We start from the raw sequence: 18,409 nt of genomic DNA on the forward strand, positions 1-18,409 counted from the left end.
GTTCGACACGTGGGGGACCCCACAGATAGATCTGTTCGCCTCCCCCGACAATCAAAAACTGCCTCTCTTCTGCTCGAGGATATACTCCCCGGACCGCCTCGAGGCAGATGCTTTCCTCCTAGACTGGGAGGGGAAGTTTCTTTATGCGTTCCCGCCATTTCCTCTGATTCTGAGAACGCTGGTCCATCTGAAGTCGGTAAGGGCCACTCTGATCCTCATCGCCCCTCGATGGCCTCGCCAGCCCTGGTTTTCCCTACTACTTCAACTCAGTGCCAGGGAACCTCTACTTCTGCCTGTCTTTCCCTCTCTGCTATCACAGAGTCGGGGCTCACTGTTACATCCCAATCTTCAGTCTCTTCATCTGACTGCTTGGTTTCTTTCCCACTGAATCCTTTCCCTGTATCTCAGTCGGTCAGGGAAGTGTTGGAGGCCTCTCGGAAAGTCTCGACTAGACTCTGCTATTCTCAGAAGTGGACTAGATTCTCGTCCTGGTGTTCATCTCACCGCCAGGACCCGGTGTCGGTCCCAGTGTCCTTGGTTCTAGAGTACCTGCTTCATTTATCTCACTCGGGCCTAAAGACCAATTCCATTCGAGTGCACCTTAGTGCGATTGCTGCCTTTCACCAGCTCCTGGAAGGAAAGGCTCTCTCACTCCATCCCTTGGTCTCTCGTTTCATGAAAGGTCTTTTGAATGTTCATCCGCCACTCAAACCACCTCCGGTGGTTTGGGATCTCAATGTAGTTCTGGCTCAACTGATGAAACACCCCTTTGAGCCCATGGATAAATGTCACCTTAAATGTCTCACTTGGAAAGTGATCTTCCTACTTGCACTCACGTCTGCCCGAAGAGTTAGTGAGCTGCAGGCTTTGGTAGCGGACCCACCTTTCACTATATTCCATCACGACAAGGTGGTTCTCCGCACCCACCCTAAGTTCTTACCTAAGGTGGTGTCTGATTTCCATCTCAACCAGTCCATTGTTCTACCTGTGTTCTTCCCCAAGCCCCACTCTCATCCTGGAGAAGTGACGCTTCACACTCTCGACTGCAAGCGGGCGTTGGCCTTCTACCTCCAACGCACCCAATCTCATCGAACGACCCCCCAATTGTTTTTGTCCTTCGACCCTAACAGTTTCCAAGCGCACCCTGTCCAACTGGGCTGCTTGTATTTCTTTCTGCTACACTCAGGCTGGTCTCGCGCTGCACGGTCGAGTGACAGGACATAAGGTCCGAGCGATGGCAGCTTCGATAGCTTTCCTCAGGTCCACGCCCATCGAGGATATCTGCAAGGCTGCCACGTGGTCTTCGGTTCATACTTTCACCTCACACTACTGCCTGGATACACTGTCCAGAAGCGATGGCCGGTTTGGCCAATCGGTCTTACGTAACCTATTTGCTTGAATAGCCAACCTTCCCTCCATCCCGTGTCAGTTAGCTTGGAGGTCACCCACATGTGAGAATATCATGCCTGCTTGTCCTGGGATAAAGCACAGTTACTTACCGTAACAGGTGTTATCCAGGGACAGCAGGCATATATTCTCACAACCCGCCCACCTACCCGGGGTTGGCTTCTTTGCTGGATATGTGAACTGGAGACCACGAGGAGGGGATGCGCCCTCTAGTGGAGCAGGAGGCACACATGCGTGGTGCAGCCAGCAAGCTTGAATCTTCAATCAAGTTTGCTTGAAATACTGTCCGCATCGGGGCTCCATAGATGACGTCACCCACATGTGAGAATATATGCCTGCTGTCCCTGGATAACACCTGTTACGGTAAGTAACTGTGCTTTTTGTACTCCCAGCGCTTCCCCTGTTGGACGGCTGCATCAGCAAGAGGCAGAGCGGCGAACAAGGCAGGTGTGAGCTTTTTGCGCGCCTGCCTGGTCCCGTTCTGCTTCCTGAATGGTTACCGTCAGTTCTCACAAGAACTGATGACAGCCAATCACGCAGTGGCTCGGTACCAAGCAGGCGTGCAAAAAGCTTGCGCCTTCCTTGTTCGCAGCTCTGCCTCTCGCTGCCGCAGCCGTCCAACAGGGGAAGCGCTGGGAGAACAAAAAGGTATCGGAGGTAGTACAAAAGTACAGAGGGCCCTGATGAGATTTAAAAAATAAAAATGGTAAACGGGGGGGGGGGGGGGTAGGGGGAACCCCTTGCTGGGATTTTTGGAAGTAAAAAAAGGTATATGGGGGGGCGCTGCCCCTACTTGCCTTCTCTGTCCCTGCCTGCTTGCCACTAAGCCTACCTGCCCTGTCCCTGCCTGTCTGCCAGCCACTAGGCCTGCCTGCCAGCCACTAGGCCTGCCTGCCAGCCACAGTGTCCTGCCTGCCCTGTCCCTGCCTGCCAGCCACTAGGCCTGTCTGCCCTGTCTCTGCCTGTCTGCCAGCCACTAGGCCTGCCTACCCTTGTCCCTACCTGCCTGCCAGCCACTAGGCCAGCCTGCCCTGTTCCGGTCTACCACTAGATCACAAGAGGGGGGAACAGGGTACAGAGCCTGGCAGGGAGGGGGAACAGGGTGCAGAGCTTGGCAAGGAGTGTAGAATTGGGTGCAGAGCCTGGCAGGGAGAATTTAGTTCAGAATGTTTTTCTTTCTTGTTTTCCTCCTCTAAATCTAGGGTGCGTCTTATGATCAGGTGCATCTTATGGCGCGAAAAATACGATATGTGGCATAACGGAGGAAGGCAAAGCTTGTTTTAAGCCTTTTCTAGAGAAGTAAAACTGAAGATCACATGCTGAGAGGTGGAAGAACCTTAGTAGAAGACATGGTCAAAAACAAAACAAAATTATCTTGTACTTGAAGGTTTTCATGGAAAAATTTAGTTAATTATAGTATTAGAATGTATGAGAGGGCATAAAAGAGAGGAAAGCTGAGGGGGATATCTAGGGTGGTAATGAGGTTGGACACTAGTGGTGCACCATAGTTTTTAACTATTGTATAAAAGGTAGCTTTTAATGTTGAAAGTAAATTGATTCACATCTCTCCATTAGTGATTCCTTTTTTCTTTTATAGGCTTTGGTGCCTCTACTTTTGATCTTCTAAGGGTCTTTCTCCGTACGGATAGACCCGAAGTTTAGCAGCATGGCAGACAAGTTAACAAGAATTGCAATTGTCAATCATGACAAATGTAAACCAAAAAAGTGCCGGCAAGAATGTAAGAAGAGCTGTCCTGTGGTTCGCATGGGTAAGTGACCCCATGCACAAAATAAAAACATCAATGTGTGTTGCTTCTAGATTGAAGCTGGTGATTTGTGATCCTCGCAAGTACCTGAATAATGATTTTCAGGCTTTCTACAAAGGGTAGACATACAGTTCTAGTTTATTTTGCATGTGTTGAAATCCAGTTTTATTTTTAGTATTAAAGGGCCAGAGGTGGTAGCCATTCATGTCTTATGCAGATTATGCAGAAAGTACTGAATATTTGTGTCTTTTTTACAAATTTGAAGTTTTTTTGGGAGCAGTGGGGTGGTTCTTTTCTTGGATTTCTTAATAAGAACATAAGAAGCGCCATCTCCGGATCAGACCTTCGGTCCATCAAGTCCGGCGATCCGCACACGCGGAGGCCCCGCCAGGTATACACCTGGTTTATTTATAGCCACCATATCTTTATATGCCTTTCTCAAGGAGATATGCATCTAGTTTGCTTTTGAATCCTGGGACTGTCGATTCCGCAATAATCTCCCCTGGGAGAGTATTCCAGATGTCCACCACTCTCTGTGTGAAGCAGAACTTCCTGACATTAGTCCTGAATTTGTCCCCCCTTAGCTTCATTTCATGTCCTCTTGTCCGTGTCAAATTGGACAATGTAAATAATCTTCTCTGCTCTATTTTGTCGATTCCTTTCAGTATTTTGAAGGTCTCGATCATATCCCCCCGCAGTCTCCTTTTCTCAAGGGAGAACAATCCCAGTGTTTTAAGTCGATCCTCATATACCAGTTTCTCCATACCCTTCACTAGTTTAGTTGCTCGTCTCTGCACCCTCTCCAGCAGTTTTATATCCTTCTTTAGGTAGGGAGACCAATGTTGGACGCAGTATTCCAAGTGAGGTCTGACCATTGCCCTATAAAGCGGCATTATTACTTTCTCCGATCTACTCGAGATTCCTTTCTTTATCATGCCCAACATTCTATTTGCCTTCTTTGCCGCTGCCGCGCATTGTGCCGACGGCTTCAGGGTCCTATCTATCAGTACACCCAGGTCTCTTTCTTGTTCACTTTTTCCCAGAGTTGCACCTGTCATTTTGTACTCGTATTCCTTATTCTTACTGCCTAAATGCATTACCTTGCATTTCTCCACGTTGAACCTCATTTGCCATTTCTCCGCCCATTTTTCTAACCGACACAAATCGCTCTGGAGTTCCTCACTATCCTCCTGCGATCTGATTGCCCGGCAGAGTTTTGTGTCGTCTGCAAACTTGATGATCTCACTGGATGTTCCGTTTTCCAAGTCATTGATATAAATATTAAAAAGGATCGGCCCAAGTACCGAGCCCTGGGGTACACCACTAGTCACTTTCTCCCAGTCAGAGAACTTCCCATTTATGCCCACTCTCTGCTTTCGGTTTTCCAGCCATTTGCCTATCCATCTTTGTATATCTCCCTCTATGCCATGGCTTTGTAGTTTCCTGAGAAGTCTTTCGTGTGGAACTTTGTCAAATGCTTTCTGGAAGTCCAAGTATATTATGTCCACCGGCTTTCCACTATCAATTTGCTCGTTCACGATCTCAAAGAATTGAAGTAAATTCGTCAAACACGATTTTCCTTTCCTGAATCCATGTTGACTGGGTTTCATCAAGTCGTGTGTGTCCAAGTGCTGAACTATGCTATCCTTGATCAGTGATTCAATCATCTTGCCGGGGACAGACGTAAGACTCACAGGTCTATAGTTGCCCGGTTCTCCTCTCGATCCTTTTTTGAAAATTGGTGTGACGTTTGCTTTCTTCCAGTCGTCTGGTATCTGTCCAGTTCTGATTGACAGGTTTGCAAGTTTTTGCAATAACTCTCCGATTTCAACCTTCAATTCCTTCAAGACTCTCGGGTGAATTTCATCCGGTCCAGGGGATTTGTCACTTTTAAGTTTGTCGATCTGGTAGTATATCTGATCCAAGTTCACTTCAACTGTGGTGAGGCTATCCTCTATTTCTCCTGTAAACAGTTTCTCCGCTTCAGGTATTTTTGAGGTGTCCTCCTTCGTAAAGACGGAGGCAAAGAAGGAATTTAGTTTGTCTGCGATTTGTTTATCTTCCTTGATGTACCCTTTTATTCCCTTGTCGTCCAGGGGTCCCACTGCCTCTTTTGCAGGTTTTTCCCCTTCACGTATCTAAAAAAGGGCTTGAAGTTTTTGGCTTCCCGGGCTATTTTTTCCTCATAGTCCTGTTTTGCATCCCTCACCGCTTTGTGACATTTCTTCTGCTCATCTTTATGTTTGTTCCAGGCTTCGGTTGTCTTCGTGCATTTCCATATTTTGAAAGAGTCCTTCTTTTCTTTTATGGCTTCCTTCACCTGTATGGTAAGCCATGCCGGTTCTCCTTTGCCTTTAGTTCTCCGATCTTTAGAAATCCTCGGAATGTAGAGATCTTGTGCTTCTGCAATAGTATTTTTCAATAGGCACCATGCCTGATCTACTGTTTCAAGTTTGTCCACCATCTTCTCGAGTCGTTTTGTTACCATGGCTCTCATGCAATCGTATTTACCCTTTTTAAAGTTTAAGGTGGTGGTTAAGGTTTTGACATGTTTCCCTTTCCCGATGTCAAGTTTAAAGTTGATTACATTGTGATCACTCGTTCCCAGTGGAACCATGACTTCTACTTCTGTTATCGGTCCAGTGAGACCATTTAGGACCAAGTCCAAGGTGGTGTCGCCTCTTGTCGGCTCTTTTACCATTTGCTCCAGGAAGCAATCCCCTAGCACCTCCAGGAACTTGGCCTCCTTGCCGCAGTTGGAGGCTCCTAGTTTCCAGTCTATTCCTGGGAAATTGAAGTCTCCCAATATAACTACATTGCCTGTCTTGCATACTTGTTTGATTTCCTCCATCATTTCTGAGTCAGTGACTTCCGCCTGTCCTGGGGGACGATAGTAAAGGCCAATTTTTATATCTGCGCCATTGCGACCAGGAATTTTGATCCAGAGGGACTCCAGCTTCTCTTTCCTGTCTGTTGTAATCATTCCAACAGAATCTATTCCTTCCTTAACATATAGGGCAATACCTCCACCTTTCTGCCCTTCTCGATCTCTTCTATATAGTTTGTATCCCTGTAGTACTGTGTCCCATTTGTTTTCTTCATTCCACCATGTTTCTGTTATGCCAATGATATCCATGTTCTCATGTCTTGCTATCGTCTCTAGTTCTCCCATTTTGTTTCCTAGACTTCTAGCATTTGTATACATACATCTAAGTTCCCTTCGTGTTACCTTTTTGGACCTTCTACTCTTGGCTGTCCTTACAGTTTCATTTACGGTATCCTTTACTGCTCCTGGGTTATCTCCCATGTTTGCTGTGTGGTCATCCCCTCCTGTGTCTGAGTTGTCCCTTCCTGCTTGTTCTCCTTTGTTGGCTGTGAGGTCGACCTCTCTTGTGTATGAGTAGTAGTCCTTTGTTCCTACGTCGGGGCATCCTGTTGTCCGTGCCATCGACCGGTTGTCGACTGTCGGCTTTCCCCTGTCCTTCAGTTTAAAGCCTTCTCTATTGCTTTCTTCATGTTGCCTGCCAAAACTCTTGCTCCTTCCTTGTTGAGGTGTAGTCCATCCCTTCTGTAGTACTTGCTTTTTCCCCAGAACGCCGTCCAGTTTCGCACGAAGTCGAAGCCTTCGTCTTCGCACCATCGTCTCATCCAGGCGTTGATTGCTTGCAATTCCCCTTGTCTCTTTCCATCTGCTCTTGGTACAGGGAGGATTTCAGAGAAGGCCACCTTCACCTCCCTGATCTTCAGTTTTCTTCCGAGTGAGCGGAACTGACCCTTCATCTCTTCCCTGTCATACTTCCGCCCGCTCACATCATTTGTTCCCACGTGGATAAGCACAGCGGTGTCCACTCCCCCTGCGCCATCTATGATCCTGGAGATCCTGTTGGTCACATCCTTTACTCTTGCTCCAGGCAGACAGGTGACGACTCTGTCCTCTCTTCCTCCTGCGGTGTGGCTGTCCACGTGTCGTATAATGGAGTCTCCTACGATGATCCCCATCTTCTTTATTCGGGAGTTCCTTGGGGTGCGTAGGTCTACGTCCTTGGAGTAGTGCCAGTCCTCTTCCTCCAATGATACTCTTGAAATTGTTCCCTGTTCTTTGAGCGAGGGGACATCTTCCTGTGCTCTCACTATTCCTCCTGGTGTGCGGTTGTCTCCTACCTCGTCTTCGCTTTCTTCTGTGTTTGCATGGGTGTCTTCTCTACTCACATGGGTTTCCTGAGTACAGTTTTCCAGCCCTGGGATCTCTACGTGGTGCTGATGGGCTTCCTCTATGAACATTTCTAGATCCTTGACCTCGTCGTTTGGGCTGTACTCCACTAGAATCTTCTCCTGTGCTCGGATTCTGTCTTCGAGTTCCATCACTGTTCCCTCCAATAGTCTTACCTGACATTTCAAGCTATCCCTCTCCATGCATCGATCGCAAATGTATGCCTGGATCCCCGAAGGGAGGTAGTCATACATATTGCAGTCGATACAGAAGACAGGAAAGCTCATCTTCTGACTTCCTTGAGCTTCCATTTCTTGCTTCCTGTTTGAGTGAGTCTGTTTGTGTTACAGTGCCTGTGCCTTTGTGTGCTTGTGTCCCTTGCCTGCTGCTTCCTTGTGTTGCTTGCCTTGTTGTCTCTCTCGTGTGTGCTGTCTCTGCTCTACCTCACCTTGATTGTATGTGCAGGTTGGTTTCTTTTTGTGTCTGTCTCTTCCTTATCTTTTGTGCTTGTCGATTCCTTACTGGTCTGTTCTCCTCTGGTGTTCTTGAGTGTGTAGCGCTCATCCCTTGCAAGGCCCTTCGCGAAGGCGCTCTCGCTAAGGCGAGCGCCTTTACCGCGCGCCTTCGCCGCGCGCCGAACGGCTGGGCGCCGTTGGCTCCCTTTCTCTCAAAGGGGAGCCCGGGCCGATGCGACCTGTGACGCGCGGGGGTGGGCGGAGCTAACTCTCGCCGCGACCCCGAACTGCCTGCCTGCTGCTTCTCTTTCTTTTCTGGCTTTCCTCCCCTCTCCTCTCCTCCGGAGCTGAAGAAAAATCAACACCTAAGACGCCGCCGCAGTCCGCCTCGTGTCCTGGCTCCCTTTCTCTCAAAGGGGAGCCCGGGCCGATGCGACCTGTGACGCGCGGGGGTGGGCGGAGCTAACTCTCGCCGCGACCCCGAACTGCCTGCCTGCTGCTTCTCTTTCTTTTCTGGCTTTCCTCCCCTCTCCTCTCCTCCGGAGCTGAAGAAAAATCAACAACTAAGACGCCGCCGCAGTCCGCCTCGTGTCCTGGCTCCCTTTCTCTCAAAGGGGAGCCCGGGCCGATGCGACCTGTGACGCGCGGGGGTGGGCGGAGCTAACTCTCGCCGCGACCCCGAACTGCCTGCCTGCTGCTTCTCTTTCTTTTCTGGCTTTCCTCCCCTCTCCTCTCCTCCGGAGCTGAAGAAAAATCAACAACTAAGACGCCGCCGCAGTCCGCCTCGTGTCCTGGCTCCCTTTCTCTCAAAGGGGAGCCCGGGCCGATGCGACCTGTGACGCGCGGGGGTGGGCGGAGCTAACTCTCGCCGCGACCCCGAACTGCCTGCCTGCTGCTTCTCTTTCTTTTCTGGCTTTCCTCCCCTCTCCTCTCCTCCGGAGCTGAAGAAAAATCAACAACTAAGACGCCGCCGCAGTCCGCCTCGTGTCCTGGCTCCCTTTCTCTCAAAGGGGAGCCCGGGCCGATGCGACCTGTGACGCGCGGGGGTGGGCGGAGCTAACTCTCGCCACGACCCCGAACTGCCTGCCTGCTGCTTCTCTTTCTTTTCTGGCTTTCCTCCCCTCTCCTCTCCTCCGGAGCTGAAGAAAAATCAACAACTAAGACGCCGCCGCAGTCCGCCTCGTGTCCTGGCTCCCTTTCTCTCAAAGGGGAGCCCGGGCCGATGCGACCTGTGACGCGCGGGGGTGGGCGGAGCTAACTCTCGCCGCGACCCCGAACTGCCTGCCTGCTGCTTCTCTTTCTTTTCTGGCTTTCCTCCCCTCTCCTCTCCTCCGGAGCTGAAGAAAAATCAACAACTAAGACGCCGCCGCAGTCCGCCTCGTGTCCTGGCTCCCTTTCTCTCAAAGGGGAGCCCGGGCCGATGCGACCTGTGACGCGCGGGGGTGGGCGGAGCTAACTCTCGCCGCGACCCCGAACTGCCTGCCTGCTGCTTCTCTTTCTTTTCTGGCTTTCCTCCCCTCTCCTCTCCTCCGGAGCTGAAGAAAAATCAACAACTAAGACGCCGCCGCAGTCCGCCTCGTGTCCTGGCTCCCTTTCTCTCAAAGGGGAGCCCGGGCCGATGCGACCTGTGACGCGCGGGGGTGGGCGGAGCTAACTCTCGCCGCGACCCCGAACTGCCTGCCTGCTGCTTCTCTTTCTTTTCTGGCTTTCCTCCCCTCTCCTCTCCTCCGGAGCTGAAGAAAAATCAACAACTAAGACGCCGCCGCAGTCCGCCTCGTGTCCTGGCTCCCCTTTCCCACCCCTTGAAAAACTCACCTTCTGGTTAAGTAAGCCTAAAGCTGAAGAGTAAATGAGCAGACTAAAAGGGCCTTGCAGGTCTTTATACCCCATTACCTTATCATAACATTTGTGATCCACCTGTTTTTTAGGTGACAGCTGGCAAGTAAAAATAATTCTTCACAAATGTCTAGCATCTGCTCAGGAAGAGCACTGCAATGACCACTGTGATCTTCCCAATAATAGATGATGACATGTCAAAGAAGGCAGTTCAAGGCCTGGAAAATTCGTTTTTCAGGGGAACCCAGGGACTCCTTTCATGTAGCTCAGAGGAAAATCAGTGGTGAGGCTGGGTCTTAATCCTTTTACCCATTGGCCCATAGGAGGATTAAATTCTTCCCACCATGCCCATATATGGCAGAAAGGTGTATGATGAATATAGAATACTGCAGAGTGGAGTAGAGGAAAAGGATAGCAGGAGAGAAGTGATTTGAGAGAAGTAACACTTGCAAGCATTATGCCCATTTCTGTATCCTCAAAATAAGTGTAGTTTATTTTGGTCTACAATAGATGGTTGAAACTTTGTGCCCTAATTTGTGTTCTAGTGCAATAGGAATGGTATGCTGAACCTTAGGGCAATCTGTCCATTCTCAACAAGCATACTGCAGAAAGATGTCAGAGAATGACACGATGACTGTTACCCGCGGCTAGCCACGGGTAACCTGCCAAAATGGGGAGGAAAAAAACCTGGTTGCCGTTGGTACAGGGACAAGGCCATTTACCACCCCATGGAGCGGTGAATAGCCTTGTCCCTGCAGTTAAGTATTAGGCACGCGTTGCCTCACTTATCACTCCTTGTGATCGCGTGGTTCAGCAGCTCCATCCCTCCTGATCGCCACAATCCAGGCATCTCCCTCCCTCCCTCCCTTCCCCTCATCTTCACTGGTGATTTTCATTTTTCTATCTTCGAGTGGCCCAAGCCTTTTCACAAGTCATGCGCAGCTGCCTGAAACTTCTCCTCTGACGAAACAGGAAGTTGCATCAGAGAAGTTTCAGGATTAGATCAGATGATTTGCGGGGATAGAGACAGGGACCAAGCTTGCGGGGACGGGGCGGAGATGGGGACAAATTTTTTCCCTGTGTCATTCTCTGTCAGTCACAACTTTTGAAACCTTCTCCCAGGAGTCTGCTGCTCCCTTCAGTTTCTCTTTGTGCAGGCAAGCATGAAAGGTGTCTTCTGATCTAGTTGGTTTATTTCTTTTTTTATTTTGCGATAGTTTTGTGGTTTTTCGTTCTAGTTGCGGTCTTTTTTTGTGAAATCAGAGATCCCTTTTGTAAAGGTCTACTCTGCCTGCATGGAGAGGAGCAGATTTTAAATCTGCAGCTGTCGGGTGTATCTTTCAGGGACCTGTTTAAGTCAGCCTGCTGAAGATTAGTGGAACTCAGGGTCTGTTCCCCTGATTTTGGTCAGGGGCTGCTGGAACACAAGCTATTTAGGTGCTAATAGAGTTCCTTCGGGGTGCATTTTGTCGTCATCCTCCCCCCTTTTTTGAGAGAGGTATGGGGGGGATTGAGGGTCAGTCTGAGGAGGTTCAATTGGCAGCCCAAAGATCCCAGTGAAGTGGCTGAGTGACTGGACCTATCCTAGAACAGCTACACCTGCAAGGAGATGAAGTAGGCGGCAACAGCACCATTTCCCCAGCACATGGTCTGACTAAGGCTGTGACAGCCTATGGAAAAAATTGTGGAGTTATCAAAAACAGCTTTTGAACTGTTTCTACAGCTAGTTCCTTGGTCCTCCTCCCCTAAAATCCTGTTTCTGTTACATCCCTTCCAGATTCCATACACTAGGTGCTCAATCCCAACCTGCAATCCAGGAGTTGCAGAAATCCAAACACTTTACTGAGCACATGCTACACTCCTTAGCCTGAGAGCTAGCAAACATATCCAGTTACAATTTCTGCAATCAATCCATGCAAAAGTCTTTAAGTTGCTCTGCTTCTTTTCTTGGGGGGGGGTTGGTTTAAAGTTCACTTTCTTGGTGGCTTCAGTGCCTTGAGACCCTTTCTCGGTTGTCCACTGTTGGAGGAAAGGATGCAGTCCCTTGGTGTGAATTATGTGCTAGAAGCACTTTATGATCTCATTCGAGTTAGTACATTCTCTGCTTGTGCAAGTCTGTGTGCCAGCCTCCTTGAATCTGTCTTTGGGCTGGGACCTCTGCCTCAAAGGCCATCTTAAGCAGACATACTTTCAAGGGCCAGCTTCTTTTTGGTACAGGTCTAGATGACCTCTACACGGAGTTTTACCGGACATCGGGAGGGGATCTTAGTGCTTTATGTTCCTCCCGCAGGTGTTGTGGATCTACAGGTTCTTCCTCCCAGAGATATTCCCAGGGCTAAGTTCCCATTCCGTTCTAATTCCAGGCATCCTCAGGTTCCTGTACAGTGGCTGCGCTTAAACAGCCTGATGACACCAGGGGTTGGGCAGGGCTTCCTCATATCGGAGACCAATTTCTCAGTTTTATCAGGAGTGGACTCGACTTTCATTGGATCAGTGGGTGCTGACCATAATTCGGGAGGGGCACTTGTTAGACCTCCTTTGCCTGCCACCAGATTTGTTTCTGGACTCTGGCAAATCAACCGGAAAGGAGTTCAGGGATCGCAATACTCTGCAACGCCTTTAAGACATCAGGGTGATAGCACCTGTTCCAGAACACAAACAGAGCTTAGGCAGATACTCCTACTTCATCATGCCACAGAAAGGCTGGGAGAGTTAGAGGCCCATTCTGGATCTAAAGTTGGGCCACCACTTCTTGCAGTTTGTTTATTTTATTTATTTTTAAAATTTCTATACCGTTTTATTCCAAAACGGTTTACAAAAAAGTTGCATACATAAAATATTGTTTCCTCTTTTCTGCATAGCAACAGAGCACAGTGATAGCTGCTGTCTCTCCAGGAGAGTTTCTGGTATCCTTGGATCTCACAGAGGCTTTCCTCCATCTTTCGATCTACCTGGAGTATCACTGGTTTCTGCATTTTCCATTTTCTGCATCAGTATTTCCAGTTCGTAATTCTACCTTTAGCAACGGCACCTCACACTTTTGCCAAGGTGATGGTAGTTGTAGCGGCTTTCTCCGCCGGCAGGGGAATCAAATCCATTCTTTCTTGAAAAACTGGTTGATCTGGGCTTCGTCTCATCAGGAGTACGAAAGTGCGATGGAGACAGTGGCAAATTCAGGAAGAGCCGCTTGAATCCCTCCCAGTCCCTAGAGTATCTGGGCCTTCTCTTCGACTCCAGAAAGGGTCGTGTGTTTCATCCCGAGGCATGCAGTCAGAAATTTCAACCACAGATCAGAGATCTAGACCGTCTGGATCCCATGGTCTGGCATTGTCTGCAGGTTCTGGGGTCCATGGCAACCTCCTTGAAGGCGGTCCCCTAGGCCAGAGCACCCATGTGCCATTTACAGCAGTCCCTTCTCTCTCGGTGGTCTTCACTGCATCATCCACTTCAGATGCTGCTCCCCTGGACAGTGTCAGTTCACAGCAGCTTGAGCTGGTGGCTTCAGGGGAGGCTCTCTGCCAGGGTTGGCTTCTTCAGATTTCCGAGTGGATGACTTACGACGAATGCCAGCCTGTTGGGTTAGGGTGCTCACTGCGGGGACCACTCTATTCAGGGGTGGTGGTCTCCTCTTCAGAAATGTTGGTTGGTTGGTTGATCAATCATCTGGAGCTTCAGGCAATTCGGCTGGCGCTACTCGCTCTCCAGCCCTTCTGGAAGGAAAGGTATTCTCCGACAACGCCACAGTGGTGGTGTACGTGCATTGTCAAGGGGGCACAAGAAGCGTTCCCTTGGGCCAGAAGATTCACTTACTGTTCTACTAGGCAGAAGCACATCTGCCTCTCAGCAGCCCATGCAGCCGGAGTTGATAATGTTCAGGCAGACTTCCTTGGCCGATGGATCCTGGACCCAGGAGCAGGGTCTCTCTCTCTCTCACATAAGGCATTCCGTCTGCTCATGCAATGCCGGGGTCAGCCCTCGATGGACTTGTTGGCTTCAGCAGAGAACTCGAAGGCCAGGCACTTTTTCAGTCAAAGCACAGTGAGGAAGCAAGGGCTGAATGCCTTTGGCTCTAGCCGGCTCACGAGCTCCTGTATGTTTCCTCTGTGGCCTCTGGTCGGTTGGGTCCTCCGCAGGATAGCAACGCATCCCAACCTGGTGATTCTAGTAGCTTCAGACTGGTCTCATCGCCCATGGTATGTGGATCTCATCCTTCTTCAGTGGGACGAGATACTCCGACTCCCTCTTTATCAATATCTTCTCAGTCAGGGACCTGTGCCCATGGAGAACCCACGGTGCTTTGGTTTTACGGCATGGTTCTTGAGCGTTCAGCTTTGAAGTTCGGTTTTTCAGATGTAGGTGTCTTGACTTTTTTGCATTCGTTGAAACCTTCTACTATGGCTTTATTTCAAAGCCTGGAAGGCTTTCCAACAGTATTGTGCTAAGGATCACGTGGAGCCTGAGAGGGCTTCCATTTCAGTGGTCCTGGTTTTTCTTCAGGCGGGTCTAGAACAAGGTTTAGCAGTGGCCTCCCTTAAAGTTCAGGTTGTAGGCCTTTTCTATTTTAGAATGCACAGAGGCGCTAGTTCACTTACTGCTCATCCAGCTATGTCCAGGTTTATGGGAGGGGCACTTCATGTGCGACCTCCCTTGCATCTTCCTTTCCCTTTGTGGAATATTAACATTGTTCTGCAGGGCCTTGGAGAGGCTCCATTCAACCCACTGAAGGATGCTTCTTTTCTGGATCTCCAGTCAAGACTGTCTTTCTGGGCACCATGGACTCTGCTTAGCGTATTTCTGGGCACCATGGACTCTGCTTAGCGTATTTCGGAGCTTCAGGCTCTTAATGCAGGGAGTCCTTTATCTGGATTCCGTACTGTACCATCCTTCCTTTCTACCAAAGGTGGTTTTTGCCTTCCATGTCAACCAGGAATTCATTTGTCTGTGTTTCCTTCCACAGGCTTGGAGTGGATGCAGCAGATCTTGTGCAAGTTAGATGTCGGGAGAGTCTTGCTCCACTGTTTGGAGCGGACTAATGATTCCCGGCTGTCTGATCACCTATTTGTCCTGATGGCTGCTCCTAACTAGGGTCGGCTGGCGTTCAAGTCTTCATTCGCTCAATGGCTTCGAATGCCCATTTCTGCGATTTACTTTGCCCGCGGCTTGCTGCATCATGGGAGGAGTCTTGTGCGATTCACCCAAATGAAATTTGCAGGGCGGCTATTTAGTCCCCTCTTCATACTTTTACCCGTTTTTTCCAGGTGGCTGTGGTGGCTCGATCTGATGCTGTGTTTTGGACCTCGGTGTTGAGGGCAGGCTCTTCTGTCCTTCCCTAGCTGCTACCTTTGCTTCAGTACATCACCTAGCATATGGAATCTGGAAGGGATGTAACAGAATGGAAGATTAAGTTTATAACTTCGATAATCTTCTTTCTGTTAGTCCCTGTAGGATTCCATACGACCGCTCTCTTTGTATGCACTCAGTAGTTTGGAATAACCTGCTTCTTTCTGCCTTGGTTATTCTCCTTACAGACTTGCACACTTTCCAGCCAGTTGACAGATCCTGTGGGGAGTTTTCTGTGAGTATGCACATTACCAAAGGCTTTTCTTGGGGTGTTCGTTGCACATAGCAGGTTTGTTCTACATTGTTCTTCAAAGTTTTCCCTTTGTGCCTTTGTATTTTTTACTTGTTCATGTTTTGCAGAGCAGACTAGTTCAAGACTTGTTTGTTGCTGGGGATTTTCCCCTGTACCCTCTTGTCATGGATTTGTTCAGCTATGTTGCTTGGCTTTGGGACTTAACTGGATATGTTTGCTAGCTCTCAGGCTAAGAGGATGGAGCATGTGCTCAGAAAAGTGTTTGAATTTCTGCAACTCTCTGATTGCTGGTTGGAATTGAACACCTAGCGTATGGAATCCTATAGGGACTAACAGAAGATTATCGAAGGTATAAACCTAATCTTCCATTATTTTGAGGTTTTTGGTCAGCCCTGAGGTGAATTTAAGGTTTGTTTTTTTCTAGCAAAAAAATTCTCCATTGGTGGCCATCGTCTATTTTCCCTTTCCCCCCTCCTCTCAGTTTTTTACTTCTCCAGAACACCTCATTTTGCTTCCAAAGTGCCAAGGATGGAGTCCTCTGATGCCAATACCTCTATATCATGCCTTGTCTGTGAAGGATGGGCTGCGGAAGAGCGCCCTTGCACCACATGCTGCGTCAAGCGAAGTGGGGAGGCCAGAACTTTGAGTTTAGTTTCCACATAGCCTCTGGGGCATGACACGTGGCTTTGGAGCCTTTAGGGGAGTGAAAGGTTTCCCAGAAGCACCGGAACAGTGGCACAGTGTGCCAAACTGGGCAGAGGCTCTGCAGCCAAAGAAGAGGCATCTCCTTCCTTTTAAAGGGGAAGGAGAATTGCCTACTAAGGTCTTTACCCCAGAGTTCATAAATTATATGTGCATGGCCAAAATGTGCAATTTAGGTCCGAGGAAGAACGACCCTCGGCACACGCTTCTTAAGAATCCTCAGAGTGTTTCTATAAGATTGACATCTTTTTGTAGTATGCTCGCAAGCATGGATAGAGTACCCTATGGTTCAGCATACCATTCCTATCTACTGGAAAAGATATTTTCAATAATCTCTTTATTCCTACTAGCGCTGCCCGATTCAGGAAAAAAAACTTTGATTCGATTCAGCCTATTGAATCGTTTTTCCGATTCGATTTTCCTGCCCAATTGGGTGTTTTTTTCCAAACATCCTGGTGGGTTTATTTTGCCCTCTCCTACCCACACTGGTCCTGTGGTGTAAACAAAATAAACAAACATAAAATACTTTTCCTCTCTGTTAAATCCTAACTCACGTTTGCAGTCCAACACCAGCTCTGGAAGGATACACATTTTAAATCTCCCCTCACTTATCCTTCCTCTGCACAGGCCTGCCTCCCCACCGCCAAAGGAACTCTTCCTCCTCCTTCCTCTGCACAGGCCTGCCTCCCTGCCCTGAAGGCCTGCTCCCCCCAGGGAATGCACTTTCTCTCTTCCTCCCCGCACTAAGGCCTGCTCCCTCCACGAGGCCTGCTCCTCCTCCCCGCCACGAAGGCCTACTCCCCCCCCCCCCGCAAACAAACGCCTGCTTCTTTAGCACTCTCCAGACCAGTAGAGGTTAACTTTACGAATGGGTATATATCTAATCATGACCAGCAGGTGGAGACTGAAAACAAAACTTTGGGACAGTATATCCTAGCCCCTCCTCTCTATTTCCCTCAGTCTTCTTTCAGTCTCCAGCAGGTGTTGAGTGATCTGTACCCATCTCCCTTGGTAGGGCTGTTGGAATTTGTTTAGGGGGTTTATTGTCCCTGTTTTTAGCCGGACGGAGCTTGGACGGACTCTGTTTGGGGGTTCGTCCGACCTCGGGGGTGTCAAACCCGGCGGGTCACGAGCGGGGTCCCTCCCCCCACTTCCTCCACCTCCCCACATTTTTTTAGAGGAGCCTCAGCAGTAAGCCTTGCCCCCTAAATCAAGCAAGGCATATTGTTTCGAGAGCCTGTGGAGTCTGTTCTGTAAAAAAAAAAAAAAATCCTGAGGTAGTGCTGGTCTGGAGGGTTGTATCCCTTTAAGAAAACTGTATTTTACTGTATTTTTTCAACTAACCGGCACTTTTTTGCAGCTAGGTCGCGTATGGAGCAATGAGCACTTCTAAAGGGAAAAAGTGCTCATTGTGCAGACGCGAGGCACTCGCGGCCGGCCTGTGCAAGCGGTGTTCAGGCCGGTGCGGTGGAGGAGCTCCGTCGGCAGCGGCTGCAGGCGCCCAGAGCTCCCCGCCGATGGTGCCTCGCGAGTCGGCAGGGAACGGTGGGGAAGCCCGGTCTTCTCCGTCCGCCCACGGAGGGATTCCCCAAACCGCCGACGGTCGGGTTTTAGAGGATTCCCTCTCAGCTGATTTTTTGACAGCTGATGCCGGCTTGCCTGCTTTAGCGGCTGAGACTATTCAGGTTTCTCAGCCGCTTCAGGCTATGGAGGGAGCTTTTTTGGCGGGAAAACCGCCATCTTCTCTGTCTGGCCCCTCCATTTTGTCTTCCACCTCAGGTGACCTTCCCCCTGTTTTGACTATGCAGGGGCAAGGTTCTGCTGGGTCCCCTGCTGTGGCAGGGAGTCCCTTGGGACCCTCGGGGGGTTTTTCTCCTGAATTTTTCTTTTCTTTATGCAGAGCCTATTTTCAGGCGGCTGGGGGTCCCGGTTGCGCCCAGGGGGTTTCGGGGTGTGGGTTTTCCTCCGCGCTCCCTGCGGCTTTGCCTCTTTCGTCTGGCGTGACGTCCCCTCCGCCGCCTCCCTTGTCCAAGCGTCCGCGGGTGTCGTGGGACGAGAATTTGTGGTCGGAGGAACGGGTCGGTCTGGAGGAGGACCTGGACCCTTCTGAGGAGTTCCAGGACTCTCTGGAGGGGAAGGAAGCTGGCGGCGGGTTGTCGGATTTCCCGTTCTCCAGTGACGAGGCGTCCGTGGTGCGCCTTTTTCAGAAAGATGAGCTGCCTGACCTTATTCAACAGGTTTCTTCGGTTTTGCGTTTTGAGGACGCGCCGCCGGAGACTCCGCGTGTGGGGGACCCCCTGTTACGGGGGATCCGTTCCGTTTCCCGCTCTTTTCCTATGCATCAGGATATTCGGGATATTATTCTGGAGCAGTGGAAAACGCCGGAGACGCCGTTTCAGCTGGCGCGCAGCATGGCTCGCCTGTATCCCATTCCTGAAGG

At 49.8% G+C, this 18,409-nt stretch overlaps 1 protein-coding gene across 2 annotated transcripts in view; it reads left to right on the forward strand.

Moving 5' to 3' along the window:
- ABCE1 (ATP binding cassette subfamily E member 1) overlaps positions 1-18,409 on the forward strand; it is a 150,500-nt gene that overhangs the window by 18,719 nt on the left and 113,372 nt on the right. For both annotated transcript variants that reach the window (XM_033940013.1, XM_033940014.1), the window contains exon 3: positions 3,005-3,176. In XM_033940013.1, coding sequence (XP_033795904.1) covers positions 3,074-3,176 — 103 coding nt within the window. In that variant the 5' untranslated portion in view covers positions 3,005-3,073. The remainder of the gene's footprint in view (positions 1-3,004; positions 3,177-18,409) is intronic.

Source organism: Geotrypetes seraphini, chromosome 1 (genome assembly GCF_902459505.1).
Source record: "Geotrypetes seraphini chromosome 1, aGeoSer1.1, whole genome shotgun sequence".
Lineage (NCBI taxonomy): Eukaryota > Metazoa > Chordata > Amphibia > Gymnophiona > Dermophiidae > Geotrypetes > Geotrypetes seraphini.